This window comes from Felis catus, chromosome A2 (assembly GCF_018350175.1).
Source record: "Felis catus isolate Fca126 chromosome A2, F.catus_Fca126_mat1.0, whole genome shotgun sequence".
In the NCBI taxonomy this organism is placed as follows: Eukaryota; Metazoa; Chordata; class Mammalia; order Carnivora; family Felidae; genus Felis; species Felis catus.
In genome coordinates this window covers 12,751,362-12,778,654 of record NC_058369.1, presented here as the reverse complement: position 1 = coordinate 12,778,654, position 27,293 = coordinate 12,751,362, and the positions used below count along the sequence as shown (strand labels likewise).

At 53.8% G+C, this 27,293-nt stretch overlaps 2 protein-coding genes and 2 long non-coding RNA genes across 12 annotated transcripts in view; 1 reads left to right on the top strand and 3 right to left on the bottom strand.

The window, feature by feature from the left end:
• Window positions 1–8,562, bottom strand: part of MYO9B (myosin IXB) — a 90,737-nt gene extending 82,175 nt beyond the window's left edge. For all 6 annotated transcript variants that reach the window (XM_023246941.2, XM_023246950.2, XM_023246959.2 and 3 more), the window contains exon 1: window positions 8,450–8,562. The gene's annotated coding sequence lies outside the window, so the exon portion shown is untranslated. The remainder of the gene's footprint in view (window positions 1–8,449) is intronic.
• Window positions 7,129–26,991, top strand: HAUS8 (HAUS augmin like complex subunit 8). 4 transcript variants are annotated; one of them, XM_019819160.3, is made up of 11 exons: window positions 7,129–7,244; window positions 11,363–11,427; window positions 14,297–14,352; window positions 18,578–18,659; window positions 21,091–21,183; window positions 21,286–21,380; window positions 21,994–22,059; window positions 22,164–22,322; window positions 23,478–23,619; window positions 25,474–25,615; window positions 26,575–26,991. In XM_019819160.3, the coding sequence occupies exons 1-11, from the start codon at window positions 7,144–7,146 to the stop codon at window positions 26,771–26,773; spliced, it is 1,200 nt and encodes a 399-aa protein (XP_019674719.3). In that variant the 5' UTR covers window positions 7,129–7,143; the 3' UTR covers window positions 26,774–26,991. The 4 variants fall into 4 exon arrangements, with proteins under 4 accessions (XP_019674719.3, XP_006928630.3, XP_019674724.3 ...); XM_006928568.5 differs by lacking the exon at window positions 7,129–7,244 and adding an exon at window positions 8,682–8,905; XM_019819165.3 differs by lacking the exon at window positions 7,129–7,244 and adding an exon at window positions 9,101–9,252.
• LOC111558280 lies at window positions 11,501–14,360 on the bottom strand. The gene is made up of 2 exons (XR_002739000.2): window positions 14,206–14,360; window positions 11,501–12,092 (listed from the first exon to the last, which is right to left on the bottom strand). It is a non-coding gene; the product is annotated as an uncharacterized LOC111558280 (long non-coding RNA).
• On the bottom strand, window positions 20,824–26,036 carry LOC123382597. The gene is made up of 2 exons (XR_006591185.1): window positions 25,941–26,036; window positions 20,824–22,671 (listed from the first exon to the last, which is right to left on the bottom strand). It is a non-coding gene; the product is annotated as an uncharacterized LOC123382597 (long non-coding RNA).
• Window positions 26,992–27,293: the final 302 nt, after the last annotated feature.

Here is a 27,293-nt window from a genome sequence, read left to right as displayed (position 1 = left end):
GCAGGGGCAGCTGGGGCTGGTCTCAGAACAAGGAGACCAGTGTGGTCAGCAGGGCTGAGGCTGGAGGGGGAAGGGCCGAGGTCAGGAAGGTCAGATCCCGCAGGGCCTTGCGAACGTGGGACGGGACGGATGGAGTTTCAATTTTCATGCAAGTCTGATGGGGAGCCTGGCTGGTTGGAAGCAGTGAGAACCAGGACAAGAGTGACATCTGGAAGGGGTCAGCTAGGCTGTACGTGGCAGGTGGACTGTGGGATGGGGGCGGCGGGGGTGGGGGGAGTTGTTGGTCCACAGCTCCAGCAGGTGTCTGGGGCTAGGAGGGAGGGGATTGCTGGTGGCTGTGGTCGGGCCATAGCCTGACACAGGACAGTTCCGGTTACAGGGGGAAGTAAGACAGGCTTTCAAGGTCCTGTGGGGACCCGCGCTTCAGATCCTTCCCTGGTGACCAGTGGGCTCCCTAAATGGAGACTCGGAAGGCTCCCAGGGAAGAAGGTTGAGATGGGCCGAAGAGACCCCTTTGGGGGTCCCTCTCCAAATCACACAGTCCCCCTGCCGCCATGCCCAGGCAGAAACACACAAAAGCCCTGCTTGAGACCTTGGCTGAGAGGCCCCTGGAAAAGGAGGGGCCGCACCCTGCCCCACTCTGCTCTTAAAGGCAGTCTGGATCCTCACGGACCTCAGGCGGGGCTCGAGGGGCTTCTGTGCCAGCCCCTCACAAGGGACAGAGCGGGCCCACTCCTCGGCCTAAGTGCCCCGTACGGGTCAGCCACCTGGGCCCGTGGGAATCCCCCGCCTTGGGGCCAAGTCCCTGTGGAACCCCCTGTCGCAGTGGGGACACTCTGCCTGGGGAGCAAGTCCTGCCCCACTGGTGGCCCACAGAGCCATTAGCCTCCGGGAACCTGGAACAAAGCAGCTCCTCACTTAACCTCTCCAAAGACTCAGACGAGCTGTTGTTGTCCCCTCAAAATCCACATCGCCTGCCACCAGGAGCCCCGCGTGGCTGTGGTTTCTTCAACGACACACCCACTTCGACTCGATCCTTCCGGCGGCCCACTGGTTTTCGCTTCAAAATGGCATTTTGTTCTGATAAAACTCTTCCTTTGAACACGACTTACTGGCGTAGAATCCACAGATCACGCGGCTCACGCCTTGGGAGCGCCTGGGACAGCAGTCTGTACTATGGTCAGACGCCTGCCATCACCACCCCATCCGCTTCAGAACATTCCCACCCGAGACAGAGACCACGGATCCTCTGTCCTGCCAACAAGACCCTCGAGCCCCATCCCTGTTTTCTGTTCCCGTGCAACTGGCTTCGTTACTGATCACCAACCACACTGGCCCCTCCCTGTGCGTGGCCGCAGGGCGGGCAGCCTCCAGAGTCGCCTCCTCTCCTCCACCTGTGACCCAGGGCCTCGTGGCCTTCGTCTGGGCAAGGGCTCCTCCTGGTCACAAAGTCCATCCCCTGGCCCAGTTTCTGCCGTGATGATCCTGGTTACACTTCTGGACCCAGTGAGATGTCCCAGGCAGCCCACAGCCCAGGCTTTTGCCTTGTCAGTATCTTTGGTGACAGCCCCCACCTGGCTCCCCTCCCAGCCTATCTACGCATCACCACAGGGCAGGGGCAAAGGTGTCCCTGTGGGCCAGTCACAGGTTTGACACACAGTGTCTCAGCCACCTCTTCTTGCCCTGGAGCTCAGCATTCTTTCAGACCCTCCTCTCTCCCAGGCCAACGGTGGCCCCGGGGGACATCTGGCAATGACAGGAGACATACCTTTGTGATTGTTCCCACCCGGGGAAGGGGGAACTGGCATCCAGGGGGGTAGAGACCAGGGATGCTGCCCGGTACCCTACAAGGCACAGAACAGTCCCCACCACCGAGAGTGACGCGGCCCTACATGTCAGCAGTGCTGAGGTCAAGAAACACTGTGTTCATCAGTTGGAAAAAAATATCGATTTACGTCCCTAACTCATAGACACACCAGAATAAATTCCTGGGGACTTAGATGGTACAAGCCAGGGTGATCCCTCCTAAGGATCGCTTTTTGCTGAATGATTTTCAGATCTTCCAGAAACTTTTTTTGTCCAATTATCTATGGCAACGGGCTGGTCCCAAAGTCATTTTGGTTCAGCAACAGAGTCATTTTTAGATCCCCCTCCCGTGACCATGGCAACAACGGGGCCAGATTCCCTCCTGGCGTCTGTGAGATACCTCCTCTCTCCCTCCCCACTTGGTGCATTTACATGAACGCAGCATCCTAGGACCTCTATTAATTAACTGAAGTTAATTAATGTGTTAATTTTTTTTTTGAGAGAGAGAGAGAGATGGAGAGTGAGCCAGGGAGGGGCAGAGAGAGAGGGAGACAAATCCCAAGATGTGGGCCTCAAACTCGCGAACCGTGAGATCACGACCTGAGGCGAAATCAAGAGTAGATGCTTAACTGACTGAGCCACCCAGGCGCCCCCAGTAACATAATGACAGGACGCGAAGTCTCCTAGACTCCACAGAACCCCTCAACCAATGGTTCTCATTCTGGGGTTGACTTTTCTCTGAGGGGACACCTGGCAATATGTGGAAACATTTTAGCTTATCACGACTCGGGGGGTGGGAGGGTTGCTCCGCATCCAGTGGGTGGACAGACCAGGGATGCTGTTCAACACGCACGGGACAGTCCCCACCGCAGAGAAGGACCCAGCTCAGGTGTCCCCAATACCGAGGCTGAGAAACCGTGCTTTAAATAAGAGCAAAGTTCACACACTTTGGGGCGTCCCCAGGGCCTCCCAGGCACAGCAGACATCAGCAAGATTCCAAGCCCAAGTTCACCTACTGCACAATATTCAGAACGAGGGAGCAAGAGCGAGCCGGCCTTGTCGGGGGACCACGCCAGCTGCGGGGACCTACGGACACCTGCCCCAGCCAGTTCAGGCTCCTTTCTCTACCCGACACCCCATCCCTTAGCTTCCGTGCCTTCATCTTGGCTCTCTGCTAAGCCAGCAGGCAGACTCCTCGGGGACCACCTAGGGGAGACACGGGCTTCCCAAGGGCTTACGGGCTGGGCTCGCCTCTTGCACTTTTTTTGTGCCACCTGTTCTCCCACTAGCTCCTGATAAATAGCATCTCCACGCATAGGTGAGGATCCCAGGGATCTTCCCAAGCAGTGGCCGGAGACCCTGCTCGCCAGGAAATGAAAGCCCCGGGTGCATCCCAGAAACCTGAGAAGCGACATCTCAAATGTCACCCCTCCACTCCCTCTGTTCCACCCATCCTAGGACGGGATGGAGATGCTCAGAGAGACGAGCAGGAGGACCGGGGCAAAGCCCCAGCGGGCCTGCCGCTGACGCACTGCTCTGACTACACTTGCAAAGATGCGGTGGCATCGGCCTCCGAGGGAGACGACCTTTGCCAGGGCTTGCTGGGGGAGCTCTCGTGTGTCCCTCTTCCTCCGCCAACAAGCCCTGACCGGGTCACAAGCTCGCCGGGTGCTGGGCGCCTCTCCGCGGGCATGACTCCTGACATGTGCACTCGGGGGAAAGAGGCGAGGGCCGTTCTGCTCTCACGGTAACCCTGAAAGCCAGCTCTGCACCTGCCTCGTTAACCCTTTTTGCTGAACGATTTTCAGATCTTCCGGAAACTTTTGTCAAATCAGCTATGGCAGCGGCTGGTCCCAAAGTCATTTTGGCTCATTAACAGAGTCGCTCTTAGATCCCCCTCCTGTGACCGTAGCCAACACTGAGGCCAGAGACCTCCGTGCGTCCCCGATCACAAATCTTCGCCAGCCCCCAGGTGGGCACACACAGTCTCCCAGGCCTGGTTCTAAATACACCCCTGGTAAAGTCCCACGAGATCCGCTCTTCCCGAGCCGGGTCCTTGTCTGTCTACTGTCACCCCAAACGTAAGGACGTGTGCGAGATCTGGAAGATTCCTAATGGGATGCTTCCAAACTTGATGTGGCCAACTTGGCCACCTCCCTTAAAACGCTTCTTTAAATGAGTGAGACTCAACAAGATGAACTCTACCGGTGTGATTGTTCGTCCAAAATTGCTTCACTAAATAAAGACGAAATTTGTCCCTTACCCAGTGTTACGGGCTGAAGTGGGTCCCACCCACCTCCGCACCCCAATTCCTCATGTTGAAGCCCTACTCCCCAGTGCTCCAGAATGCGACTGGAGTCGGAGACAGAGTCTTTAAAGAGATGGTTAAGTTAAAATGAAGTTATTAGGGTGGGCCTGATCCAACAGGACTCCTGTCCTGACAAGAGGAGATTAGGACACAGACACAGAAGGAAGAAACCAACCGTGCCAACACCTTGATCTTGGGCTTCGGGCTTCCAGATCTGTGAGACAATGCATTTCTGTTGCTCGAGCAGCCTGGTCTGTGGTTCTTTGTCACAGTGGCCCTGGGAGATTCGTACACCCAGCAGAGACAGAAATGAAATGCCTGTAGCTGGGTCCCCTCTCGCACATGCAACCCTGCTGCAGCAGGGCAGAGCTAGGGTATAAACGAATGAGTCAGACCTGGACAGCTTATTCATTGCTCCGACTAACCCGCAGGCCGAACCCTTGAATCACTACTTTATTTATCATCAGCCACGGGCTCAGAGAGTCTCGACGAGGAAATGAGTAGAACCCAAACTCATCGGCTGTGTCTCTGAGACGTGCCTAATCGCCGAGGCCCCTTCTGGGCCAAACTGAAAAGAGGTAGAGTGACAGGGCCCGTCGGGGACCCGGTGGTGCTCAGACAGAGCCCTTTGTTCTGCTATGCTGTCCGTCCGGAGGAGGGCAGAGAGAAGGGCCTGTCTTGCTCTGCGGGGAGGCCGAGCAGGGGCTGCCTGGCACAGTTGGTCAGGGATGCTGGGCACACAAAGGGCTGGTGGATGGGGACTGGTGGGGGAGGGCAATGTTCAGAAGGGGTCGGGCGGCCCCAGAACGTGCTGTTTCCTCCCGTGGAGTTAAAGCAGCTATGGCATGGCTGGGGAACAAGCAGAGAAGGACGCACAAAGAGCAAAAGCTAGACGGTCTGTGCTTGAGGACGTTCCGGCGTCTGGGGCCAAGGGCCACACTGATCTGGGGCCACCTCCAAAGTAGCTCTCGGGAAGAGAATCTAATACCTCTAATCTCGGAAGAAAACCAGTGGTTCGTTCTGAGATGAGGGACGGTTCCTGCAGAAATCCAGGTCAGTTGTAAGACAGACAGAAAGACAACGGCATCTGCTGTCCCAGTGAGCGAAGATGGCCCTGGCCCACCTCTTGGTCCTCCTCTGCTGTCCATTCTTGGGGCACGCTGCCTAACTCCCCCTCAGTCCTTTCCCAACCGTGTCTCCTTTTTATCAGGACTCTAGATTAAGAACTGACCGGATGGCAGAATTCAGTTGCTGGCCGCTCTACCCCACGCCTGCCCTTGGCTGCCGTTCCCTGGGAGCGGACCAAACACCAAAGAGTCACCGAGGCGAAGGTAGGCCTGGGGCAATAACCAGATTTCACCCCAGAGCGGGGGTTCTTGAGCCCCCAGAAACCCACAGCCACATCTGGTGGGCACAACTTGAGGGGTATTATTGACCTCTAGTGGGCGGAGACCAAGGATGCTGCTTGCTATCCCTGTAACGCGTGGGGTGGCTTCCACAGCAAAAAATAACCCAGCCCCAAATGTCAATGGCGCTGCAGCTGAGAAACATGCTCTAGCAATTTGGTCTTTGCCAGTTGGAGGTTTCTAATGACCCTTCATGTTTCTGGAAAGCCCAGGGGACCATCTCTGAGCTCGCCACTATGGAAACTGAGCTTCAGTTTCCACACTGAGAAAAGAGGAACCCAGACCGCTCACGGCCGGTTGGCAGAATAAAAGAGATGGGTATAAAAGCTTCCGACACGGAAGACGCTCAATAAAGAGCAGAGCTGTGCAGGGATCTGCTCATGCAACTCCCTCTTCCTGGCTTGATTGAACACCTCCATATCCTTCGAGGCCTGGCTTGGACCCTGCCGCTTCTTCCAAGGAAACCCGCCAGAACTCCCCCAAGCCCCTGATTATCCCTTGCACTGCTTAGCCCTGATTCTGTCTTCACAACTTCCTGCGCCACCTCTGTTGCTGCACTGACCACGCACTCTGAATTTCATCATTCCTCGGGGAGGGAGAACACTAGAATGTCCCTCCTCCAGGGCATGAGGGCTCATCTCTGTCCCTGGGGCCTAGCCCCCAGTGCCGGAAGGATCAGCCCCGGCTTAACTGAACTCTAAGCTCACCCAAGACACAACTTTGGGGGGGGGGCAGACAAGGAAAGGGAAGTGGCAAGTTAACAAGCCCCTGTTGGGGACAGAAAACAGACCACACAGCCAAACAGAAAGGGGACATTCCCAAGTCTCCACCCTCTTCTCCGAGCCAGAGGCCTGGAACGGAGAGAGGGTCTCAGGGACGACTTCCAACCAGAAAGATGCAGCTGAAGCTCGGGGAACAGGTGTAACGTGCAAAAGCAAAGGTGGAATTTGTGGAATTTTCCACGTGGAAGATAAAGGAGCAGTAAAAAGATCGTCTTCTGGAAACAAACCATACAATGGAAAGTTGAACAAAACTGGGATCACTGAAGTCAGGGGCTGCATAAAATACGAGGGGGATGTATGCCAGAGACACGAAGGTTATCGAAAAGGGCTTGGGTCTTAAGGTTGAGAAACGCTGATTGAGGCCAATCCATTCATTTTGCAGGTGAAGACACAGACAGAGAGACTTGACCAAGGTCAGGACCCTCCGTGAAAGCCTGCCTGGCTGCGCTCCAGGGAGACAACGACCAGGGCCACACAACCAGAAGATTCCAGTCCTGTTCGGGGGGGGGGGGGGGGCATCCTGGCCAGGGCAAGCCCACACTGAATGTCTGTAGAAGGCATGACTTTGGGCTCTGACAATGTGTCCTGGGGCAAGCAAGGCCAAAAGCTACCTTCCGTAAGGGCCAGAACATTCTGGAAGCAAAGGGAGCAGATATCTCTCTGTGGCCCTCTTTACATTCCATCTATCCAGATTCATCTCCTGAATGAGCTATAAACCCAGACTCCCCAGCCCTTCTGGCAGATGCCGGACAAGGATCCCCCACAGTTGGGAAAGAAGAGAAATTAATGCTGATTAAAACCGCCCAGCGCAAGGCCCTTGCCAGAGCCGGCCCATCGGACGATGAAACAACTTCCCAGCTCAGATGCCCAAGGGGCCCCCCCCACTGCTCCTGGATGCCTTAAGAGACTGGAGCCTCCAAGGCCAGAATACACGTCAGAAAGGTAGGAGCTGGGACCCTCCACCTGCAAGACACAATGTGCCCACCAGCTCCCACCTCAGACAAAGAGGTGTGAGTGAGAGGCTTTCCCTTAAAGTCCCCTAGCCTACAGGGCGCCCGGGAGAGAAGGGAGAGGAGGGAGCGCATGTGGGCTGGCTGCTGCTGGCTGCCGCCGTGGCTGCCCTGCCTCTCCCCGGCTGTGAGCTCAGCCGCCGCCGGGGGACAGATTTCCTGTACGTCGTTTTACCCATTTAAGTCCAAGGATGCAACTCCGAGGAGGTGGTGACAGCTTAGCACACGCGTTCCCTCCCCCCTAAACCCAGTTCCGGGCCCCCGACGAGGTCCGGAGTCTCCTTCTTTGCTCCCTGGGACCCCAGGGCTCCAGCCAGCCCTGTCTTAGGAGAGTGGTGTGGTTTTCCAAATAGCAGAACACCAGCCTAGAGGGCACTGGGACTCGCTCCGGTTACCCAGTGGTTGGGGATGAAGTCGGGAAATAGGAGAATCCAGAGAGAAAGGGGACCCCCCAAATGATATGGGCTGCACCCCAATGTCTGCACAGGGCCACTCTTGTCCTTTCCTCTCCTCTCTATCCCCCGCACCCCAACTGGCCCTCAGTTCTTGCCACAGTTTTTTCCCCCTCTCCCATCCCCCATTTCCCCCCTCCCCATTCCGCCGGCCTCCACACCAGGGAGTTCAGACCTCCAGGATTTGAGCACCCACTGAATCCCAGGCGCCTCCCTCCCCCAGGAACCATTCCCTACCCCGTCCACCGAAGGCAGACGGTCCCAGGCCGTCCTATACCGTTTCCCTCAATCGCATCTCAGCTGTCCCCCCACCGGCCTTGCCCCACGTCCCCAGCCTGGGCCTCTCAACCCCGCCTCCTTGCCTCCCCGCTCCTAGCCCGGTTTCCTGCGACCCCCCAACTACCACTAAAGCCACGTCCTCCAGAGAAGCTGCTCAAAGCCACAAGACCTGCTCCCTCCCCATCCGTAAACTCCCTCACCAGGCCCTTCCCATCAACTTTCTCCTCAACCATCCCGCTCCCACCCCATCGCCAGCAACCCCTTCGCGACCCCCAAGCTCGTTCCCGCTCCCTCGACTCCTGCCTTCGCGCCTCCTCCCATTAATCCCCAGCTCCGTATCCTCCAAGGCAGCCCGCCAATGCGAGCCTGGAGATCGAGCCCCCAACCCGCGGCCGCCGCCACTCACCTTGGCCTCGGCCGCCGCGCGCCGCCGGTCCCGGGCCGGGTCCCCGCCCGGCCGCCCGCCCGACCGACCGCCCACCACTGGTCGGGCCGCTCCGCCCCGCCGCGCCCGCCGCTCCCCCGCGCGCTCCCGCTTCCGGGTTTCGGAGGGGCGGGGCTGGGGCGTGACGCCAGAGCGCCGCGGGGCGGAGCGTCCCGAAGACCCGCCTCCTCCCTACGGGCTCCGGCCACCGCCTCCTGCCTCTGGTGGATGAAACCAAGTGTGAGGGGAACACAGCGAGGCGCGCGAGCCGGGTTCGCCCGCTCCACTCGCAGGCACGCTCCCCGAGGTCCGTGGCCACCCCTCCTATGGCGCCGCAATATGGCCCGGTCCGGAGCGAGGGGGCGGGCACACGGACTTGAAGAGCCGGCCTTTGAGTTAAAGGCGGGAAATGGCGGATTCGTCGGGGCGCAGTGCTGGGTGAGTTGAGGCGCAGCGGGCCTGGATTTTGTCGGTGCCGGCGAGAAGGCCATGGCCGGGAGCTGGTGGGGGAGGGCCAGCAGCGTTGGGGGTTGGGGATTTGATCCCTTCTGGACCCACCGAGGGTGCACAGGCTCGGGGAGGCGGGGTGCGGCCTCTGCGCATGCTCGGGAGCGTGGGCGCGGAACTAGACCTTGAGTCCCGAGTCAGTTATGTGGGTGCGGGGCGAGCCTTGGCTAGCGGCTTAACCTTTCTGTGCTTCCGCCTTCCTCCCCTGCGAAATCGGCGGAATGACGCCGCGGCTCAGTCTTGTAGGCCTTGTGTGAAACTGAAAAGCTCTTACAACAGTGCGTGGCTCCTGAATGTGATCTGGGGTTATTACAGTTAACGTTTTGTAGTGGACAGTGCTGGGCCACTAAACTATCTCTAATCTTTCTAGTCTCTTTTTTCCTACGCATCCCATTTACAGGTGGCATAATAGAGGCTCAGGGAGGGAAGGTCATTTGTCACAGCAGGAACAAGAGAGACAGACTTTGAACACTTGGCGGTGCCAGGTGTGATGCTTGGGCTGGGTTTGTTTTATTTGTGCTTTCGGCCCATGTTTATTGTTCCAGTGCAAATTGAAGTTAAATAGGCCGACTGAAATCGGTTGGGTTTTCTCCACCCTGCGTTATCCTGAGATTCCCATTAGTCTCTCCGACGTTTTGGGGGGGAGGGGGGTGGTACCAGAGGCTGGCACAGGTGCAATGAACTCCCCTCCCCACATTCAGTTTGACTCCAGAGCCCTAGCTCTGACCCCATAGGGAATCTTTGCTCTGTCCCTTGCCAGCTCTGAGACTTGCCAGGGGTGACCTGTTCAAACCCTCAGGTCCTCGTCTGGAAAACAAGGATAAAGCAGGCCAACAGTGAGGTAGTTGTAGGATTGGGAGGATTTTGCGAAGGAGCAGAGCTTCCGGCACCTAGTGAGCATTTGTGAGGTTGCCTCTCCCCCCTGTGGCCCAGCACCGACTTGGGGTCCTCAGAACCTGCCACACAGGAGGTGGCTGCCGTGAGCTGAACAGGTCACTTTGTGACCAGTGGGGCTTGTGTCCTGATGTCAGCAGGGGTTACAGCACCAGGCCCCTGCCCTGCCCTGCCCCTCAATGTGCACCTTCCGAGTTGCTGGTCTCTGTTCGTGGCATTCCCCCTTGCCCAGACGGGACACCTGGGAGGCATCGCTGACTCTCCTGATTCAAGGTTCCCTCTCCCCCATGACATCAGGCTTCATTCTTTCTTTCCTTAAATAGAGATGAAAGGCACATAACATCAAATTAACCATTTTAAAGCAAGCGATTTAATGGCCTGAAGACCTTCACAAGGTGCAGCCACCAACTCTGTCTAGTTCTAGAACATTTTCACCAGCCCAGAAGGAAACTTTGTATGTATTTGCAGTCACTCCCCGTTCTTCCTGCAGCCCGCTGCCCCTGACAACCACCAATCAGCTTTCTGTCTCACTCGCCTGTTCTGGACTTTTCAGATGGAATCATACAAAATGTTGCCTTATGTGCCTGGCTTCTTTTACCTAGGATAATATATATACTTTTAAAAGGTTTATTTATTGAAGTAACCTCTACCCCCATTGTGGGGCTCGAACTCAAGAGTCGCATGCCCCGTCAACTGAGCCCAGCCAGGTGCCCCCAGGATAATATTTTTGAGATTCATCCATTTTAGCATGTATCAGTACGTCTTTTTAGGGCTGAATAGCATTCAGGGTTCCTTGTTTTCTGGCAGGAACCTACTGGCCCTTTACAGAGAAAGGTTACCAGTAAGGAGCCTATAGAAATAGATCTGAGACTTTAAGCTGGGAAGTCAGGACTCTGCCAGCCCAGCCCAGCCCAGCCCAGCCCAGCTTTCTCTCCTCCTGATCCCGTATCCCTGCCTGGGTTCCCTGCGAAGCCATAGGGCTGATCAGTTGCCATTTCGACATCATTCTTCTCTGCCCTGTGCCCTTGGCCTTGTTGATCCCTGTCTCTGGACGTCCTTCGCCACGAACCTGAGCAAACAGGGCTTTGTGTCTCGCCTACCCCCCACCTCTTTGCCTGTCCGGGGCACTCTTCACATTGCCTGACGGGAAAACGCTGTTTCTGCCTCTCAGGAAGGAGCTCCGTCTCCCTTTACCAGGTGGCATCAGGCGCGTACAGTTGGCACTTAAACGCCTGATGAATTAATGAACCCCTGACCGAAGTTGAGATCTTTGAGGCTTGGCAAACATGCTCATTCTTCTCACTCTTACCCCTCTGGGCCCTCCTCAGCTTCGGCCGGGCAGGAGCTCTGTGTCTGTGTTCCAGTGAAGGCGGCCCGGACTCGCGGACATCAGGGTGCCAGGACTGGGTTGTCCCGAGGAAGCCCAGGCTCCTCGCGCTGCCTTCCCTGGGCCTAGTCAACTATGTTAACAAGACCCCCATCTCCCTCTTCTAGGAAGCCTTCCTCGGGGGGCCCCGGTACTCCTGGTGGCGCTAAGATGAAAGGAAGCAGAACACAAGGTGAGCAAAGTTGCAAGCTACCTCACGATCCAGTTTCAGAAAGTGCTTTTGGGGAAGAAAAGCCCGGGCCGGAGCAGGGAAGCTAGGACTTTATTTCACACACACCTTCGTGTGATGCTGAATCTGGTCACCCAGGCCTGCAGCCAGGGGTCCGGCAGGTCCCGGCGGACATCATCCAGGGCAGCGGGCCCTTCCAGCCGTGGGGGGGGGGGGGGGGGCGCGTCACGGGCTGTGCGCAGGACTCGCCACTAGGAAGTGTGGGTGAGGAGAGCATGAGCCGAACTTGTTATTGAACCCGGGAGTCTCCGTTGCTTCTCTGTAAGCGCCTCGGGGGCGTGCCCACATCTGGGGTCCCCGTGTGGGTCTGCAGTCACTGCTCACAGCCTCCCTTGACTCTTGGCAGTCCGTGCCACTTGGGGCAGTAGACTGGAGGATCCCCCTCGTCGGAGCTCAAGCCTCTGATACAGTGAACTGTTTTCCTCTAAGTGTGCTGTGGGCCAGTGCAGAGTTAGAGCAGGATTCCAGTTCCAAGGGACTGGAGGTTCATACGCTACAGTGCTGCTCGATGATCTCGTCTCTAACGTTTATTATGTTTACACGTGGTCTGGTTCTTGAACGCAAATTATATCCTTCGTCACAATACTGCTTCTGTGGAGAATCCACCCCTGTTTAAAACAAACATGTACATTTTAGTTTCTGGAAACTTGAAACTGCTTGTCAGAGATGTTCAAGGAACCCCAGGCCTCCGATCCTTCCAGAGGAGCAAAACTCTTTGCTGATGGTGTTGGACTGAAAGCAGGATGGTTTCCTGTGCTTGGGGGTGGGGGGTGGGGGTGGGGGGGTAGGGTGTTCTTTGCCTTGATCCTCACTTGACGTCCAGCGGCAGACCCTTGGTGTATCTTGATTTTTCTCTCCCGGCCCCTGCCTGTTCTTGGCCTTGACCCTTAATGCCTCCTGCCCGATCGTCTGAGCCCGCTCACCCCGCAGGCGTGGCTCTTCCATATCCAGGGCTCACTCGGGCCAACCACTAGCTCCTCGTCCAGCTCCATGCTCCCCATGAACTCTGGATGTACCTCCTTTCCACTCGGGGCTGTGACCGCATCTCCAGCCCCAGTGAAAGATGAAATCCTGCCATGAAGATCCGGTTGAGATCACCGTGTCACTTAACCAAGTTGTCAAACTGTGTGATGTTAATCGTGTCACTCTTTCTGGGTCTCTTCAGTAAAAAGGGGACATCTCTGAGCTCTGGGTGTACCTAGAAAAAGCGTAGAATCGTGCACTGGATGCCTGGCTGAGCACCTACTCCCTACTGGGCAGTGGCATTTAGCCTTGAGCAAACCAGACTGGCTGCACATCAGATGGAGAAGTAAGGCGACATGGGGTGTGTTGGACCTTGTGGATAAAACAGGATGTGGGTGCCTTCCTGGTCCAAGGGAGGTGCTGGGCTGAGCGGAGCTGGGAAGGAGGGCAGGTGCAGGCACGTGCCTGCTGGTTGGGGGACAGCAAAAGTGGTCACGGTGGCAGGAACAGGAGTGAGGGCAGCGAGGTGGGAATAGGAGATGCGCGAGGTGCCTGGAGGCGCTCAGGCTTTACCAGCTAATGGATCTGCAAGGCAGCCCATTCTCAGCCACCAAGAGGGCAGCCGGCCAGGAGGACACAGGGTGTTTTAGGGAGGAGGGTGCCAGCAAGTGCTGTGCTCAGAGTGAGGACTAAGAATTGGTTGGTGGGCTTTGGGGCGGGGAGATCTCAGCAGTCTTGCCGAAAGGGGTTTCTTTGGTGCAGTGGTGATCGGGAAAGCCAGACTGGACTGGAGTGGGATTCGGGAGAGAGGAGAGGAAGAGGAGCTGGCATCGTAAAGGGGAGTGGAGAAGTGGGGGGAGAGGGTCTAGGTGGAGGGAGAAATAATGGCAGGAAGACCACTGGAGAGGGGGACTGGGATTGGGGAGCGGGGGTGAGGGCCGGGCTCTGGCACCTAGAGTGGAGGGTTTGCTTTACCCCAAAGCACAGAGGTCCCTCCACGTGGTGGGGCCGGGATATGGCCCTGAACTTGGGAGGCTGCTGGATGCTGAGGTGGGAGGGTCTCCTGGGGCTGCTTCTGTCTTGCCAGTGAAGTAGAATCTGGTCCCTAGCTAACTGGAGGGATGGGCCCCTTGTGGGACGTGGGAGGAGAAAGTGCAAGGGAGGGTCCAGGAGAAAGGGTGGGGGGAGACAGAGCAGAGGACTGTGCGTGGTCACTGGGTCTGTTGAGAGACACCCCCTTGCTGCCACAGAGCAGCAGGAAGGGTGCCTGGGGCTGCGCTGTCACCAAGATGTATGGCTTGGTGCTGAGCATGGCTCCCGAACAGTCCTAAGCTAGGTAAGGGGGTAAAGAGGCGTGAAAGTCCTGTACCATGAGTGGGTCAGACACAGACCTGGGTGAAGGAAGGGGTGGTTGGGGTCTTGACCGCAGGGAGTGAGCTGGGAAAGACAGGAGGAGGCAAATACGTGCGCCTCTGTGGAAAGTCTTGCTTCCTGTCCCTTCCCTGCCCCTGAATCCACTTTCTGCTTTGAGCTTATTCCCTCATATTCCTCCATCATAGCTCCTGCAGCTCTCTGGGGCTCTGTCCCTAGCCCAGCGACTTGGATGCCGCAAGTATCCCATCCATGTTGTTGTATACAGTTGGTGTCCCATACATGCTCGAGGATGCCAAAGGACAGGATCTGAGAGGAGCAAGGAGGAACAGTTCTGTTGTCCCTGCTGTTGATGGGGGGGGGGGGGTTGGTGAGGGGGCATAGTACCGGACTCTCCATGGCAGGGGCGGGGGGCTGGGCCAGTTCTCACACTCCACTGTTGTAGTTTTGTTATAAACCAACAACGTGTCCCCCACAGGTGGAAGAGTGGTTGAGTCCCGATACCTGCAGTACGAGAAGAAAACCACCAAAAAGGTAACGACTGTTTTTTGAACGTTCTGAATAGAGTTCCGTCAGAACTTGGAATTCTGACACAAGTCACGTGAGCCAGGCACAGCATGGTCCCCGAACAAGCCTTTCGGGGATTTTACCCAGCAGCCTCTGTGATTGTCTCGTCCTTCGTTCCCAGTCTTGAGTCTCTTTTGTGAGCAGCGGTCTCTCTGAGGATCCCCTTTGCAAAGACGTGACCTCGACTGAAACCTGAAATTGTTCCTGCCTTTCAACCTGATAATTCCTTTCTGGATTCTGTCCTGAAACAGTTCTGTCGGGTGCCCAGCACACAGTCTTTGGCCTTGGCGGGTATTTATAGAATTTTAAGTTTATTTATTTTGAGAACTAAGGTGAGAGCAGGGGAGGGGCAGAGAGGGAGGGAGGGAGAGAAAATCCCAAGCAAGCTTCGCACTGTCAGTGCAGAGCCTGATGCAGGGCTCAAACTCACAAAGTGCAAGATCATGACCTGAGCTAAAATCAGGAAGAGTCAGACGCTCAACCAACTGAGCCACCTAGGTGCCCCCTTGACTGGTGTTTGAAAAACACCTACCGGGTCTTCGAGAAGGACTACATACATAAACAAACTTAAGTAATAGTGTGACTTAAGATCCAACTTGAGGAAAAAGGAAACCTTTTCACAAACTGATGTCACTCCTTGGGCGTGGTTTGTTGTTTTCAACAGACTTAGTTTTTTTTTTTTTTTTTTTTTTTTTTTTTTTAGAGGAGTTTTAGGTTCACAGCAAAATTGAGCAGAAATCCAGAGATTTCCCGTAGAATCCCTGCCCCACACCCTCATAGCCTACCTGGTCAACACCCCCCCCCCCCCCACCAGAGAGATGCACATTTGTAACTGATGAACCTACACGGACACGTCATCAGCCAGAGTGATTTTGTTGAAGTGATTTTCAACAAAAGATCACAGTCCGTGCCTCATAATTTTAATGTCGCCTTGCAGACTTGTTTACAGCGCCCTATGTGTCTCCCTGCTGAGGTAGTTTCCATCTCTAAGAGCTTGTCCATTTTCTTTCTTCTTTTTTTTTTTCCATCTCTTAACATACAGTTTACGTAGAGTAAGGCGTCACTCTCCAGCCTACAGTTCTGCGAGTTTGGGCAAAAACTCACCCAGTCACAGACACCACAGTCGAGATACCGAACAGTCTGTCACTCCCAAGATCCCTCGGTGCTCCAATGAAGCCAGCCCCACTGCATCCCAGGCGGTTACCTGTTTCTGTTTCTGTAGCCTTGCCTTTTCCGGAAGGTCATTTAAAAGGTGTCACACGGGATGCAGCCTCTTGCGTCTGGCCTCTTTCACGTAAAGGAGAGGAGGTCTCTCCCTGTGGTTGCCTGTCACAGTGAGTGTTGGTTCCTTCTGATGGCTGAAGAATGTTCCATGCTGTGTTTAGCGTTTGCGAGGGAAGGACATTTGGTTTGATTCCCATTTTGAGCAATTGTAAACAAAGCCACCTCAAACATTCCTGTTGTGGGATTCCATGTAGATGCGTTCTCGGGTCTCCCAGGAGAGGAATTGTAGGGTAGGTGTATTTTTGGCTTCGTAGGAAACTGCTCACCTGTTACCCAAAGTGGCTCCAGGTCAAAGTGGCTCCGCTGTGGAGAGTTCCAGTCAGTACTTTTGAGATGGAAACCATTCTGGTGGGTGTGAAGTGGTATCTTGTTGTGGTTTTAATTTACATTTTCCTTAACAACCGCTGATCTTGAGTATTTTTTCTTTTTAAAAAAATTTTTTTTTTTTTAACGTTTATTTATTTTTGAGACAGAGAGAGACAGAGCATGAACGGGGGGAGGGTCAGAGAGAGGGAAACACAGAATCCGAAGCAGGCTCCAGGTTCTGAGCCGTCAGCACAGAGCCCGACGCGGGGCTCGAACTCACAGACCGCGAGATCACGACCTGAGCCGAAGTCAGACGCTTAACCGACTGAGCCACCCAGGCGCCCCTGATCTTGAGTATTTTTTCATGTGCTTACTGGCCATTCCTGTATCTTTGTTGGTGTGTTCTTTCAGATCTTTTGCCCGTTTTTAAATTGGGTTGTTTTCTCCTTGTTGAGTTTGGAGAACTCTTTCTCTCCCCTGGGCCCCAACCCTTTATGGTGATTTTCAGATATTTTCTCCTAGTGTGTAGCTTGTCTTTTCCTTCTCTGTAGGGTCTTTTGAGGAGAATTGAATCCTCAATTTTGATGAAGTCCATCTTAATGGATTTCTGCTTTTATGGGCCACGCTGTTGGTATCTCACCTAAGAAATCTTCGCCTAACGCAAGATCACAAAGGTTTTCTCCCATGTTTTCTTCTATGACTTCTGTAGTTTTAGATTTTACATTTGGGTCTGTGATCCAGTTTGAATTAATTTTGGTATCTGGTGTGATAATGGAATTGAAGTTCATTTTTAAGTGTATGGATGTCCTCTTGTTCCAGCACCATTGGTTGAAAGGACCTTCCTTCTCCCATTGTATTGTCACCACCTCTGCTGACAAGCACTTGACCTTTTTTGTACGCATCACTTCTGGATTCCATTTTTTCCCCTTGATCTACGTGTCCTTAAGCCAGTTCCAGATGCCAAGCTCACTGTAGTCTCTAAATCAGTTAGTGTGAATTCTCCCACTCTATTCGCCAAACACTGGCTCTCCTAGTCCCTTTGCTTTTCTATGTAAGTTTTAGACTTCGCTTGCCGTTTTCTACCAGAATTTCTGCTGGGATCTCGAATGTATTGAATCTGTGCATCAGTTTAGGGAGGACAGCATCCTAAAAACACCAAGCCTTTCAATGTATGGATGTGGTACACCTATCCATTTATTTGGTCATGTTGGCCTTCCTTTCCTTATAGGCCTTCCCTATATTTTGTTAGGTTTATACCTAAGTATCTGGTGGTTTTTAGTGCTGCTATACGTGATACTGTGTTTTCTTTTTCTTTTTTTTTTTAATTTTTATTTATTTTTGAGAAAGAGACAAGGCAAGTGGGGGAGGGGCAGAGAGAGAGGGAGACACAGAATCTGAAGCAGGCTCCAGGCTCTGAGCTGTCAGCACAGAGCCCCACGTGGGGCTCGAACCCACAAACTGTGAGATCATGATGTGAGCCGAGGTCAGACGCTTAACCAACTGAGCCACCCAGGCACCCCTTTCTTTTTTTATAAATGAAGAAATTGGTTTTTAATTTGAGGTACGATTGACATAAGTTATATTAGTTTCAGGTATACAACATAATGATTCAGCATTTGTATATGTTGCAAAATGGTTGCCCCAGTAAATCTAGTCAATACTTATCACCATACATAGCTTTGTTTTTTCCTTACTGAGAACTTTTATATAGTACTGTCTTTGAATTTCACTTTCCAGATTTGTTCATTGCTAGAAATGAGCTTTTTTTATGTTGACCCTGTATCCTGCAATCTTGCTAAATAAACTTTATTAGTTTGAGTAGCGTTTGGGATTTTCTTTGTAAATCATGTCATATCTGTAAGAAGAGAGTTTTACTTCTTGCTTTTTGATCTGTTTACCTTTTATTTTTTATTCTGGGACCTCCAGTAGGGGGTTGAATAGGAGTGGTGTCTATGCATTGAAATATTCTTGCTCTTTACGAGATTTTCTTTTTGCTTGTATGTTATTGTAATGGTTTGCCAACTCTGCATGTCTTTTTTTTTTTAATGTTTTGAAGATTAATACCTGTACAAAACTTTTATTTTTCCTGATGACTGAAGTAATATGTTGTTTGTCTAAAACTGGCAAATGCAGGGCAGGGGGGAGGCATCTGGCTGGTTCAGTTGGTAGAGCACGTGTGACTCTGGATATCAGGGTCGTGAGTTCGATCCCCATGATGGGCACGGAGCCTACTTAAAATAAAATAAAATAAAATAAAATAAAATAAAATAAAATAAAATAAAATAAAATAAAATAAAATAAAATAAAATAAAAATCTTGTAAATGCTATAAAGCATGTAGAATATCAGTCAACTGGAACCTGCCGTGCCAGAGATAATCCTTGGTACACTTTTTGGTGTTTTCCTATATTCTGTGCATGTGAGGGTATCCTTTTTGACAAAATTAGTTCATCCCGTGTATATGGTAATTACAGGTCAGAACTCTTTTTGTCTACACCTTGCTTCCAAGTAATAGCAGGTGCAAATTGCACAGACCATGAAGGGGCCCCTTCTCGTGCAGGGGAGGTGTCTTTTGCCCTAAATGTCATGTGTTCCCCTAACAGGCTTCTGCAGCAGATGCATTAAAGACCAGTGGGAAGATGCCTGAAGGTGCAAGGAGAGTCCACCTGCTTCAGAAGAGCAAAGGTGTGTAAAGATGGAGGAGGGTGGGAGACAGCTCTGAAGTCCATTCAGTAAGGGATGAACACGGTGGTGAATTTTGTTTTCAAGTACGCTAAAGTCAACCTCCCTCTTTCTGAGAAGCGTCAGAAGCAGCAGCTAGTTAAAGTGTTTCCGTGTGAGGACAAATTTGCAGCATGCGGGGAGCTATAGGGAAATGGCAGGGGGAAAGGGGAGGTTACGTCCTGTATGGCCCCGGAGAAGAGCCACCTTTCCAGCATGGCGCTTCCTTGGTCACGTGACTATTTCTTGGGTGGGACTTCCGGAAGCAAGGGGCGTGAGGCCTCATCTCCCTGTCTCTCGCCACCTTGGGTTAGGTCTTCTTCGTAATGGTGTCCCCTGACCCGTTCTAGAAGCTGTCCCCAAAGTGATACGAAAACCTTGCAGTTTTCCTGATTGTAGACATAGGTGTTCCTTGTAAAAAAGAAAGGAAAGTGGACAAGGAGGGTGGAAACTCCCTCATGATCCCCCACTCAGATCGTCACTGTGTATTAGGTGTTCCGTTGTAATCCGTGTGCCCATCCCGGACTCTGGGAAGGCCTCTCCCCAGGCGCTTCCTCCAGCTCGTTAAAAATGAAGTACAGTTGACCTTTGAACAACACGAGTTTGAACCGCCTGGGTGTACTTATGTGCGGGTTTGTCATAGTGCAGTGGCGTGAACGTGTTTTATCTCGTGACTTCCTTAACGTTTCCTTTTCTCTAGCTTACTTTGTCGTAAGGATGCGGTACGTATAAGAACGTACATAGAAGAGGGATACAGCGTGTGTAAGGATGCCGTGTATAATACATACAACATAGAAAATACACGCTAATTGACTTTATTTTGTCAGTAGGGCCTCCGGTCAACAGCAGTAGTTACATTTTGGGGGCTTGAAAATTTGCTGGTCCTGGTCTAGATGTTTGTCAGCATTTGTGCTGTTCTTGACCCGGGGGCATGACTGAGAAACAGCACGTGAAACTGGGGCCGGCTGTCTGGTCTCTCCTCATGCAGTTGGGTTGAGGGCCGTGGGTCAAGCCGGGAAGGCTGGAGTACAACCCAGAGGGGTCAGAAATGGGGCCGGCCACATCCGGGGGCGCCTGGGTGGCTCAGTCCGTTGAGTGTCCAACTTCGGCTCAGGTCATGATCTCACGGTTTAGGAGTTCGAGCCCCGCGTTGGGCCGTCTGCTGTCAGCACGGAGCCCCCTTTGGATCCTCTGTCTCCGTCCACCCCACCTCCCCCACCTCTGCCCTTCCCCCGCGCACGCTCTCTCTCAAAAATAAACATTGTGCTCGCTTCGGCAGCACATATACTAAAAAATAAATACACGTTAAGGAAAAAAGCATAACCATGATAATTAAGAGAGACTGCTTATTCGAGCTCCACCGTGTAGCTCCCTAGGAGGTTACTTTTCTCAGTGGAAATGCTGTCTGTACATGTGGATGACAAAACCTATAACCAGTGCAAAAACAATAGCAATAAAGTCTCATCTCCCTCCTCACCCACGAGGTAGATCGATTTTTGTTTCTCTAGAACTTTTCAAAAATCCTAACAAAGGGCAGCATACCCCACAGATTGTCATTTCGCTCTGTTTATCTCCACATACTCATTTCCTCAACTTCACGGCTGCTCATTAAAAATTTTTTTTTTTAACATTTATTTATTTTTGAGAGAGAGAGAGGGAGAGAGAGAGAGGCAGACAGACAGAGCTTGAGTAGGGGAGGGGCAGAGAGAGAGGGAGACACAGAGTCCGAAGCAGGCTCCAGGCTCTGAGCTGTCGGCACAGAGCCGGACGCGGGGCTCGAACTCACGGACCGCGAGATCATGACCTGAGCTGAAGTCGGACGCTTAACCGACTGAGCCACCCAGGCGCCCCTCACGGCTGCTCATTAAATCACTTTCTGTTTAGTTCCTAACACGACAGAGAATTCCAAATACTGTCTGTTCGTTTTGCAGCCTGCTGGAGCCCTTGCCTAGTTGAAGCCCGCAGTACCCCAGGGCCCATTTTAGACGGTGTAAGGCATAATTTCCCAGTTTTAAATAGAGGTAAAGATGAAGGGAACTCCCAGGGAAGATGAACAGTCCAGAAGCCGCTGGAGAAAGAAGGGAAAAAACACAGGGAAGGACAAGTACGTGGCGCGTACCAGACTTCCTACCCAGAACACAGCATTTTTTTATTAAGCTACGCAGAAAGGCTTATAAAGCCTGCGTCTCATTTCTAGTTCTACTTAGAAATCCATTCAACCCGCTGGCTGGGGAGTTGCAAAGCTTTCTCAGCCTTCAGTGCTGCTCACCTCCCAAGAAGCTGAGTTTTTGGAAGCAGGTGGTAGCATCCAGAGAGGTTGCCGGCTTCCCGGCGGAGGCGTGTGCAGTACCTTGCAGACCGTGCTGACCTCTGGGGGTTCTCCCTGGGCCCACAGACAGCAGTGGCATTGGGAAAGGAGACCTGCAGTCCACGTTGCTGGAAGGGCACGGCACCGCCCCGCCTGACCTGGACCTCTCGGCCATCAACGGTAAGCCATCCGCCCTGCCCCTGGTTTCCCTAGCGGGGGGTTGTCCCATTCGGCTTCCAAAGGAAGCTCCTCTCACCTTCAAAATGCTCTCCTTGGCCTTAGACAAAAGCATGGTTAGAAAGACTCCGCAGTTAGAAAAAACGATGTCAAAGAAAACCGAGTCGACGTCCTTTTCGGCTTCACAGAAGAAGAGCCCAGTAAGTGTCCGAAATGAAAGGGAAGCTACTCAGTCAGAGAAAGCTGATACCAGCTCCTGCCCCATTCAGGTGCCACTCGAGGCCCTGAGGCTTTATGACTGAACAAGCCAGCCGTGCGTTTTAGGACAAACCGGAGACCACGCGTGTTCTCAGAATGTTCCTAGAGCTTACGTTTCCCCAAGTACACATACAGGAGTAGTTACGAATGCGAGATCGCGTGAAAAATGAGATTTGGGGCCTTATTTGCTGATGCCGTGCTCGGGGAGGCCCGGGGCCAGGCCGTGTCCCCAGGGGAGGACACCTGGGCTGCGGTCTCACGGGGGTGGGAGGCCCAAGACCTGGTTCCGGTGCGGCGGTGACCGGATGGGTGCCCCCTGGCTGGCCCTTCACCAGCCAGCCACGGGAGGGGGCCAGACCTTCGTCTGCCTTCTCCCAGAGTGCCCAAAAAGACTAAACTGGAAAGTAGACACAGTGGGTTGACCTACAGGAGAGAATCCTCAAACCCCTGAACGGAGTAAAGTTTGTAAAGGTTAGGTTTCTGCCCCTCTGGGGGAGAGAGCTAGATTTATACGAATTCGTCGGCAACCAAAAATGTCTTTTTCTCACCCTCGAGGGCCCGTCTGAGTCGATGGAAATGATGGAATCCCAAACGTTGCTCCTGACTCTACTGGCCGTAAAGGTGAGAACGGAGCCTCGCTCCCGCGTGATGCGGGTGGAAAGCGGCCTTTGTCAGCCGCAGAGAGGAGTTTCCTCCGGCCTGAGCTCTGGTTGCACACTCAACAGATGGAGAACAACCTGGTTCCGTTCGAAGAAAAGGCAGAGAGAAACTTATTACTAATGTGCAAAGAGAGGGAGAAGCTGCAGAAAAAGGCCCACGAGCTGAAGCGCAAACTTCTCCTCTGTCGGAGGAAGCGGGAGCTGGCAGACATCCTAGACGCGCAGGTCAGCGGTGACTGGTCTCCGAGCCACGTGTCCCGGAGGGGCGGTCCCGGCGGGGAAGTTGGAGGGACTGTTGACGGTACGTGTCACTGCCGCCGGGCGCTCACTCTGCGGCCAGCTTTTGACACCGCTGGGTGTCAGTCTGTGACGGCTTCTCAGAGGACGGGGCTGTGACGTCAAGTACCAACCAGCCGCAGGGACCTGTCCCTTCATCACACACGTGCACGTATTCTTTAGGCACCTGTCGCTTGTGCTCAGTGACACGAAGATGCGGTCCGGGCCTCCCTGCAGGGCCAGGGTGCTGGTGGGAGACGAGGTCTTGGTGGCGTGTGGTCAGCACTGGGACAGAGCCCTGGGAATGAGAAAACTCGAGTGGCGGAGAGGCAGAGAGGGAGAGAGAGGGAGAGAGGGAGAGAGAGAATCCCTAGCAGGCTCTGCACCATCAGCGCAGAGCCTGCTGCATGTCTCGAACTCTGATCAGGGCCCACTTACCCTAACGACTTCATCTTAACTCCGTTACTTCTGTGAAGATCCTGTCTCCAAATCAGGTCATGTTCTGAGGTGCTGGGGGTTGGGACATGAACAGAGGAATTTGGGGGAACGCGATCAACCCATAATACCGTGTGTGTGTGTGTGTGTGTGTGTGTGTGTGTGTGTGTGTGTGTGAGAGAGAGAGAGAGAGAGAGAGAGAGAGAGAGAGAGAGAGGAACAGAACACCCTGCGGCCAGGCCCTGACCTAAGATCGAGGTCTCAGTTCTCATGGAACTCACAGTGTTAGGAAAAGGAAAGACAAGTAAGCAAATGTGTCCTTACAACCCCCCACGAGGACCCTGACAGCATGTATGAAGGAGACGGGGGATGCTGGGGTAGTCTTACAAGGGGGCAGACATTTCAGCTCAATTCTCTGAAGCAGGAGGGCCCAAGCTCCCTAGGGTGAGGGCCTGGTCCTGGAATGTTCTGGAAACCATGTTCGTAGGCGGCCTGGGCCACTTTGCTGTCGCTGAGCCTTTGGAGAGCTGCCACACCCACGTAAGCTTCCTGGAGGATTCCTTAGGAGATTCTGAAAGAACGGCGTGTCTTCACCTCACACGGACCGTTGGACTCCCCAAGTGCGCGACTGAGTCTTGTCTGACAAAGCTCGTTCCCTCCTGCCTGCAGATTGAGATGCTCAGCCCCTACGAGGCTGTGGCCGAGCGCTTTAAGGAGCAGTACAAGACGTTCGCGACGGCCCTGGACACCACGAGGCATGAGCTTCCGGTGAAATCAATCCACCTGGACGGGGACGGGCAGCAGTTCTTAGGTAGGAAACAGGGTGGCTCCTGGACAGGGAGCGGGTCCAGCGAGTGGCCCATGCGTGTTGGCACTCCTTGTGTGCCAGCCACCTTTATCCGCTTGTGTCGCGTCACGCGGATGGCGCATCTGTCATCAGATGGCAGAGGACACGGGGGCCGGCAGAGCTGGGGTTTGTCGAGAGTTGTGCCCCAAGTAAGGACCGTGCTGGGATTTGAACCCGGGTCGGTGGAACGGGCCAGTAATTCCCAGCCCTGCTGAAAGGCACTCCTGGGGGCAGCTGTAATTCCCTGAGACTGGTCTCTTCAGACCTGCTGATCCCCTGCCTGTCCTTCCTTCTCAGCAGCTCCGTGGGATCCCTCGCTTGCCTAGGCTTCCCGCCTAATCCTTTGAAGAAATCAGCAGGCGTGCAGAGTGCCGTGCTCGGTCTTAAAATTCTCTTTAGAGCAAGTGTCCTCCCCAAACAAGTTTTCAGCCGTCCTGGAATCCGGTCATTTCCAGGCAGGGCCCTTGCCAGCCATCTTAAGTATGTTTTGTCTGAGGCTGATGTACTAGGACATCTGCACCTAAAATCAGATGGACTTTCCTTACAGAACTTTCCATAGACACAGTTCAAGGTCACAGAGGGTGTTGCTGAATTGGTAATCTCGGACAGAGATGGTTTTTAATCCAGCTTTTCCCAGTATGAAATAGGAAGCCAGTGGCGTGGAGTCTTAAGGAAGGAGCCTCGTGGAGCAGTTCTCTGTGTGCAGGCGTCCGGTTTTAGGATTACTGCAGTGGCCGCGCACGCCTGTGGCTCCTGGACTCCGCTTCTCATAAGTGCCATGGGCAGTTGCCAGGAGTTGGGGTTGGGGAGTGTACGAGTGTCCTGTGGCTCCTGGAATCAGTGACAAACTGGGCAGCTTAAAACAATAGAAACGTATTCCCATCCGTTCAGGGTCCCGAAGTCTGAAATCAAGGCCTCGGCCGAACTGGACCTTTCTAGAGGCTCTGAGGGAAGAGGCGTTCCATGCCTGTCTCCTGGCTTCTGGTGTTGCCCCCGGTTCTTGGCTTTCCTTGGCTGGTGACAGCTTCGCTGCGGTCCACCTGTGTCTTCGTACAGCCTTGCCCTTGAGCATTCCGCTTCTGAATTCCCCTCTTCTCTGAAGGATGCCGGGTACCGATCAGACCCTGCCCTGTGACCTCATTCTAACTCAGTTATGTCTAGCAAGACTCCATTTCCAGGGAGGTCACATTCACAGGCACTCGAGATTAGGTCCTGAACGTGTCTTTTGGGGAGGATGCAATTCAGACCCCCATTAGAAGTATTAAGAGGTCGGGTGTTTGGAAAAACCCTTCTCGAGGTCTCAAGCTGTTACTGTGTGCAGTTGTGACGTGTGTACAGGTGTGTGTGCCAGAAGCGGACAGGTGCTGGTCTCCTTAGAGCAGATGGGACACAGTGTGGATACAGGCTGCTGTCTCGGGGGTGGGGGCACAGAGATCCTGCGGACGGAGAGAGGGAACCACGGGCTTGGGTTTAAGCCGCTCGTAGCACAGACTTCCTTGGCCTTTTGTGTAGGTTTCTGTTGAGGACATCCAAGTGGCTTTCCAGGTCTGTTCCAGTGACTGCCTGCATGGCGGACAAGCCTGACCCCCGGTCTCAGGCCGCCATGACCTCCGGCAAAGGGGCACAGAGGCGGTACCAGCACGTGAATGTCGCCCTCCACCCGATCCTCTCTGGTTTTGAGCTTCACGATGCGATGCGAGCGAGCATAGCCTAAGAGCATTCCAGCGAACGCGAAAAATCTAGTCAGCTGCCCAACCTTCGCATCCATTGCTTGGGGCACCTTGAAACCCTTGGCTGACCCTCCCTTCTCCCCTCCAGACAGTTTGCAGCGTGAATTGACGACCACATGCCACCTGCTGGGAGAACTTGGGATCGGCAGTTTAGAAGAAAACTTGAAAGCTCTGAACCTGCTGAGCGAACTCAAGGAAATGACCCAAAAGAAGGATCTAGAGCTCCGAAGGTATTTCAGAAAAGATTTTAAGTTGGGAGCAGCTTGCCACACTCAGGAGAGCAGGCAGCTGTGGTTTTGCAGAGGCCAAGGGTGCAAGGGTCCACTGAGGCGAGGGGGGGCGGTGGATAAAGCACCTCCCAAGTCAGTGCCAACCCCTGTGTGCGTTCTCCAGCAGACATGGGAGAAAGGGGGCACTAACAGCCCGAGCCCTTTACTTCCTCAGAGTGACAGCACTCCAGGTGCCCTTGGATCGGCTGTTCACGCTTTAAGTGTCTCCTGGGGTGATCTTAGAACTTGTTACTGGAGCGTAAATGCATGTAGAACAGGCACAGACCTTGACAGTATAGCCCGATGGGTTTCACATGCGTGTGCCCCAGGTCCCAGTGCTCCCCACAGCCAGCTCCCCCCCCCCCCCCGGCATCTTGCCCGCAGGGGATTTTCTTCACTCTGGGGCTTTCCTTCTCTTCTTCGGTATAAGAATCTTGTGGTGTTCTCCTTTGTGATGTTCAATTTACTTCCTGAAATGCCTAGAACACTGGAAAGGTACTCTTGAAGAACAGCCGGGTGCATACTGGGGCATTTGCTGCCCCTGTACGTGCCCTGAGATTGAAGGGGGACCCATCAGAGGGCTCCAGATTATAAGGGTCTCAGGTTCGGCTGACCAGATACGCTCCTTTAGTGTGGATTTCCCCGCCATCGTGTATGCTGCGTGAGGACCACCCGGTTCCTTTGTGGCGTGGTTCCTGACACGGCGTCAGTGTTCCCGAGATCGTCTTTTATGCCTGCCCAGTCCTGTTCTTACAGGCGTCTCTGGGTTCTGTTCAGACGGAGCTTCCCGCGTTTTCCCATGAACACACAGGAAGTAACCCCTTTCCCCACACTGCAGCTGTGAAGGCCGAGGTGCCCCGGCTGTCTGGCTCTTGGGCACAGAGAGCGAAAAGGCCTCACCTGCCCTGTTGTTTCTGCAGGAGCTTTGCCCAGGTGCTGGAACTTTCTGCCGAGGCAAGTAAAGAGGCGGCCTTGATCAACCAGGAGGCCTGGGAAGAGACCCAGGGCCTCACGGCCTCCAGCCAGTGGTATTTCAATCAAGAAGGCGCCTGCGGGGAAACTCCGGGACACGTCAGGCCTCCGCTCTTGCTGGCCACTAGTGAGCCGCGCACGGTGTGAATCTGTGTGCAGGCCGTGTCCCCTGACACAGCTGGGGACCTCTGCAAACTGTCGGGAAGAAAGCCCGTCCCCTGCCACTGGCTCAGGGCACACGTGTGCTATGGTGGCACATGTGTGATGCTCTGGGAGCTCAAGCACTTTAGACGCTAATTCAGCAGAATAGCTGTTTTGTATGAGCATTTCGCCTGATATTTAAAAAATAAAACTTTTGCAATCGCGCCTTAGTTTCTACTTAAGCGGCCAGTGGAAGGCACGAGGTATCTTAAGTTCTAAACAGCTGGTTCTGAGCCTCGGGACGTCTGGGACGTCAGGAGTGTTTCACTTGCAGGGTGGTTTCACGTCCGTCAGTGATTGGGGTGCTTCTGTCTACTGTCCGACAGCAAGTTGGAAGTTGGACGTTCTCCACCCAGTCCAGAATCCCAGCACTGTTTGTTGCTGGACGCGCAGACGGGCTTTTGCCATAAGCTGCGGTCTACACTCCACACCCAGGAAGGCGCAGAGACTCGGCCCAGCCAGCCCA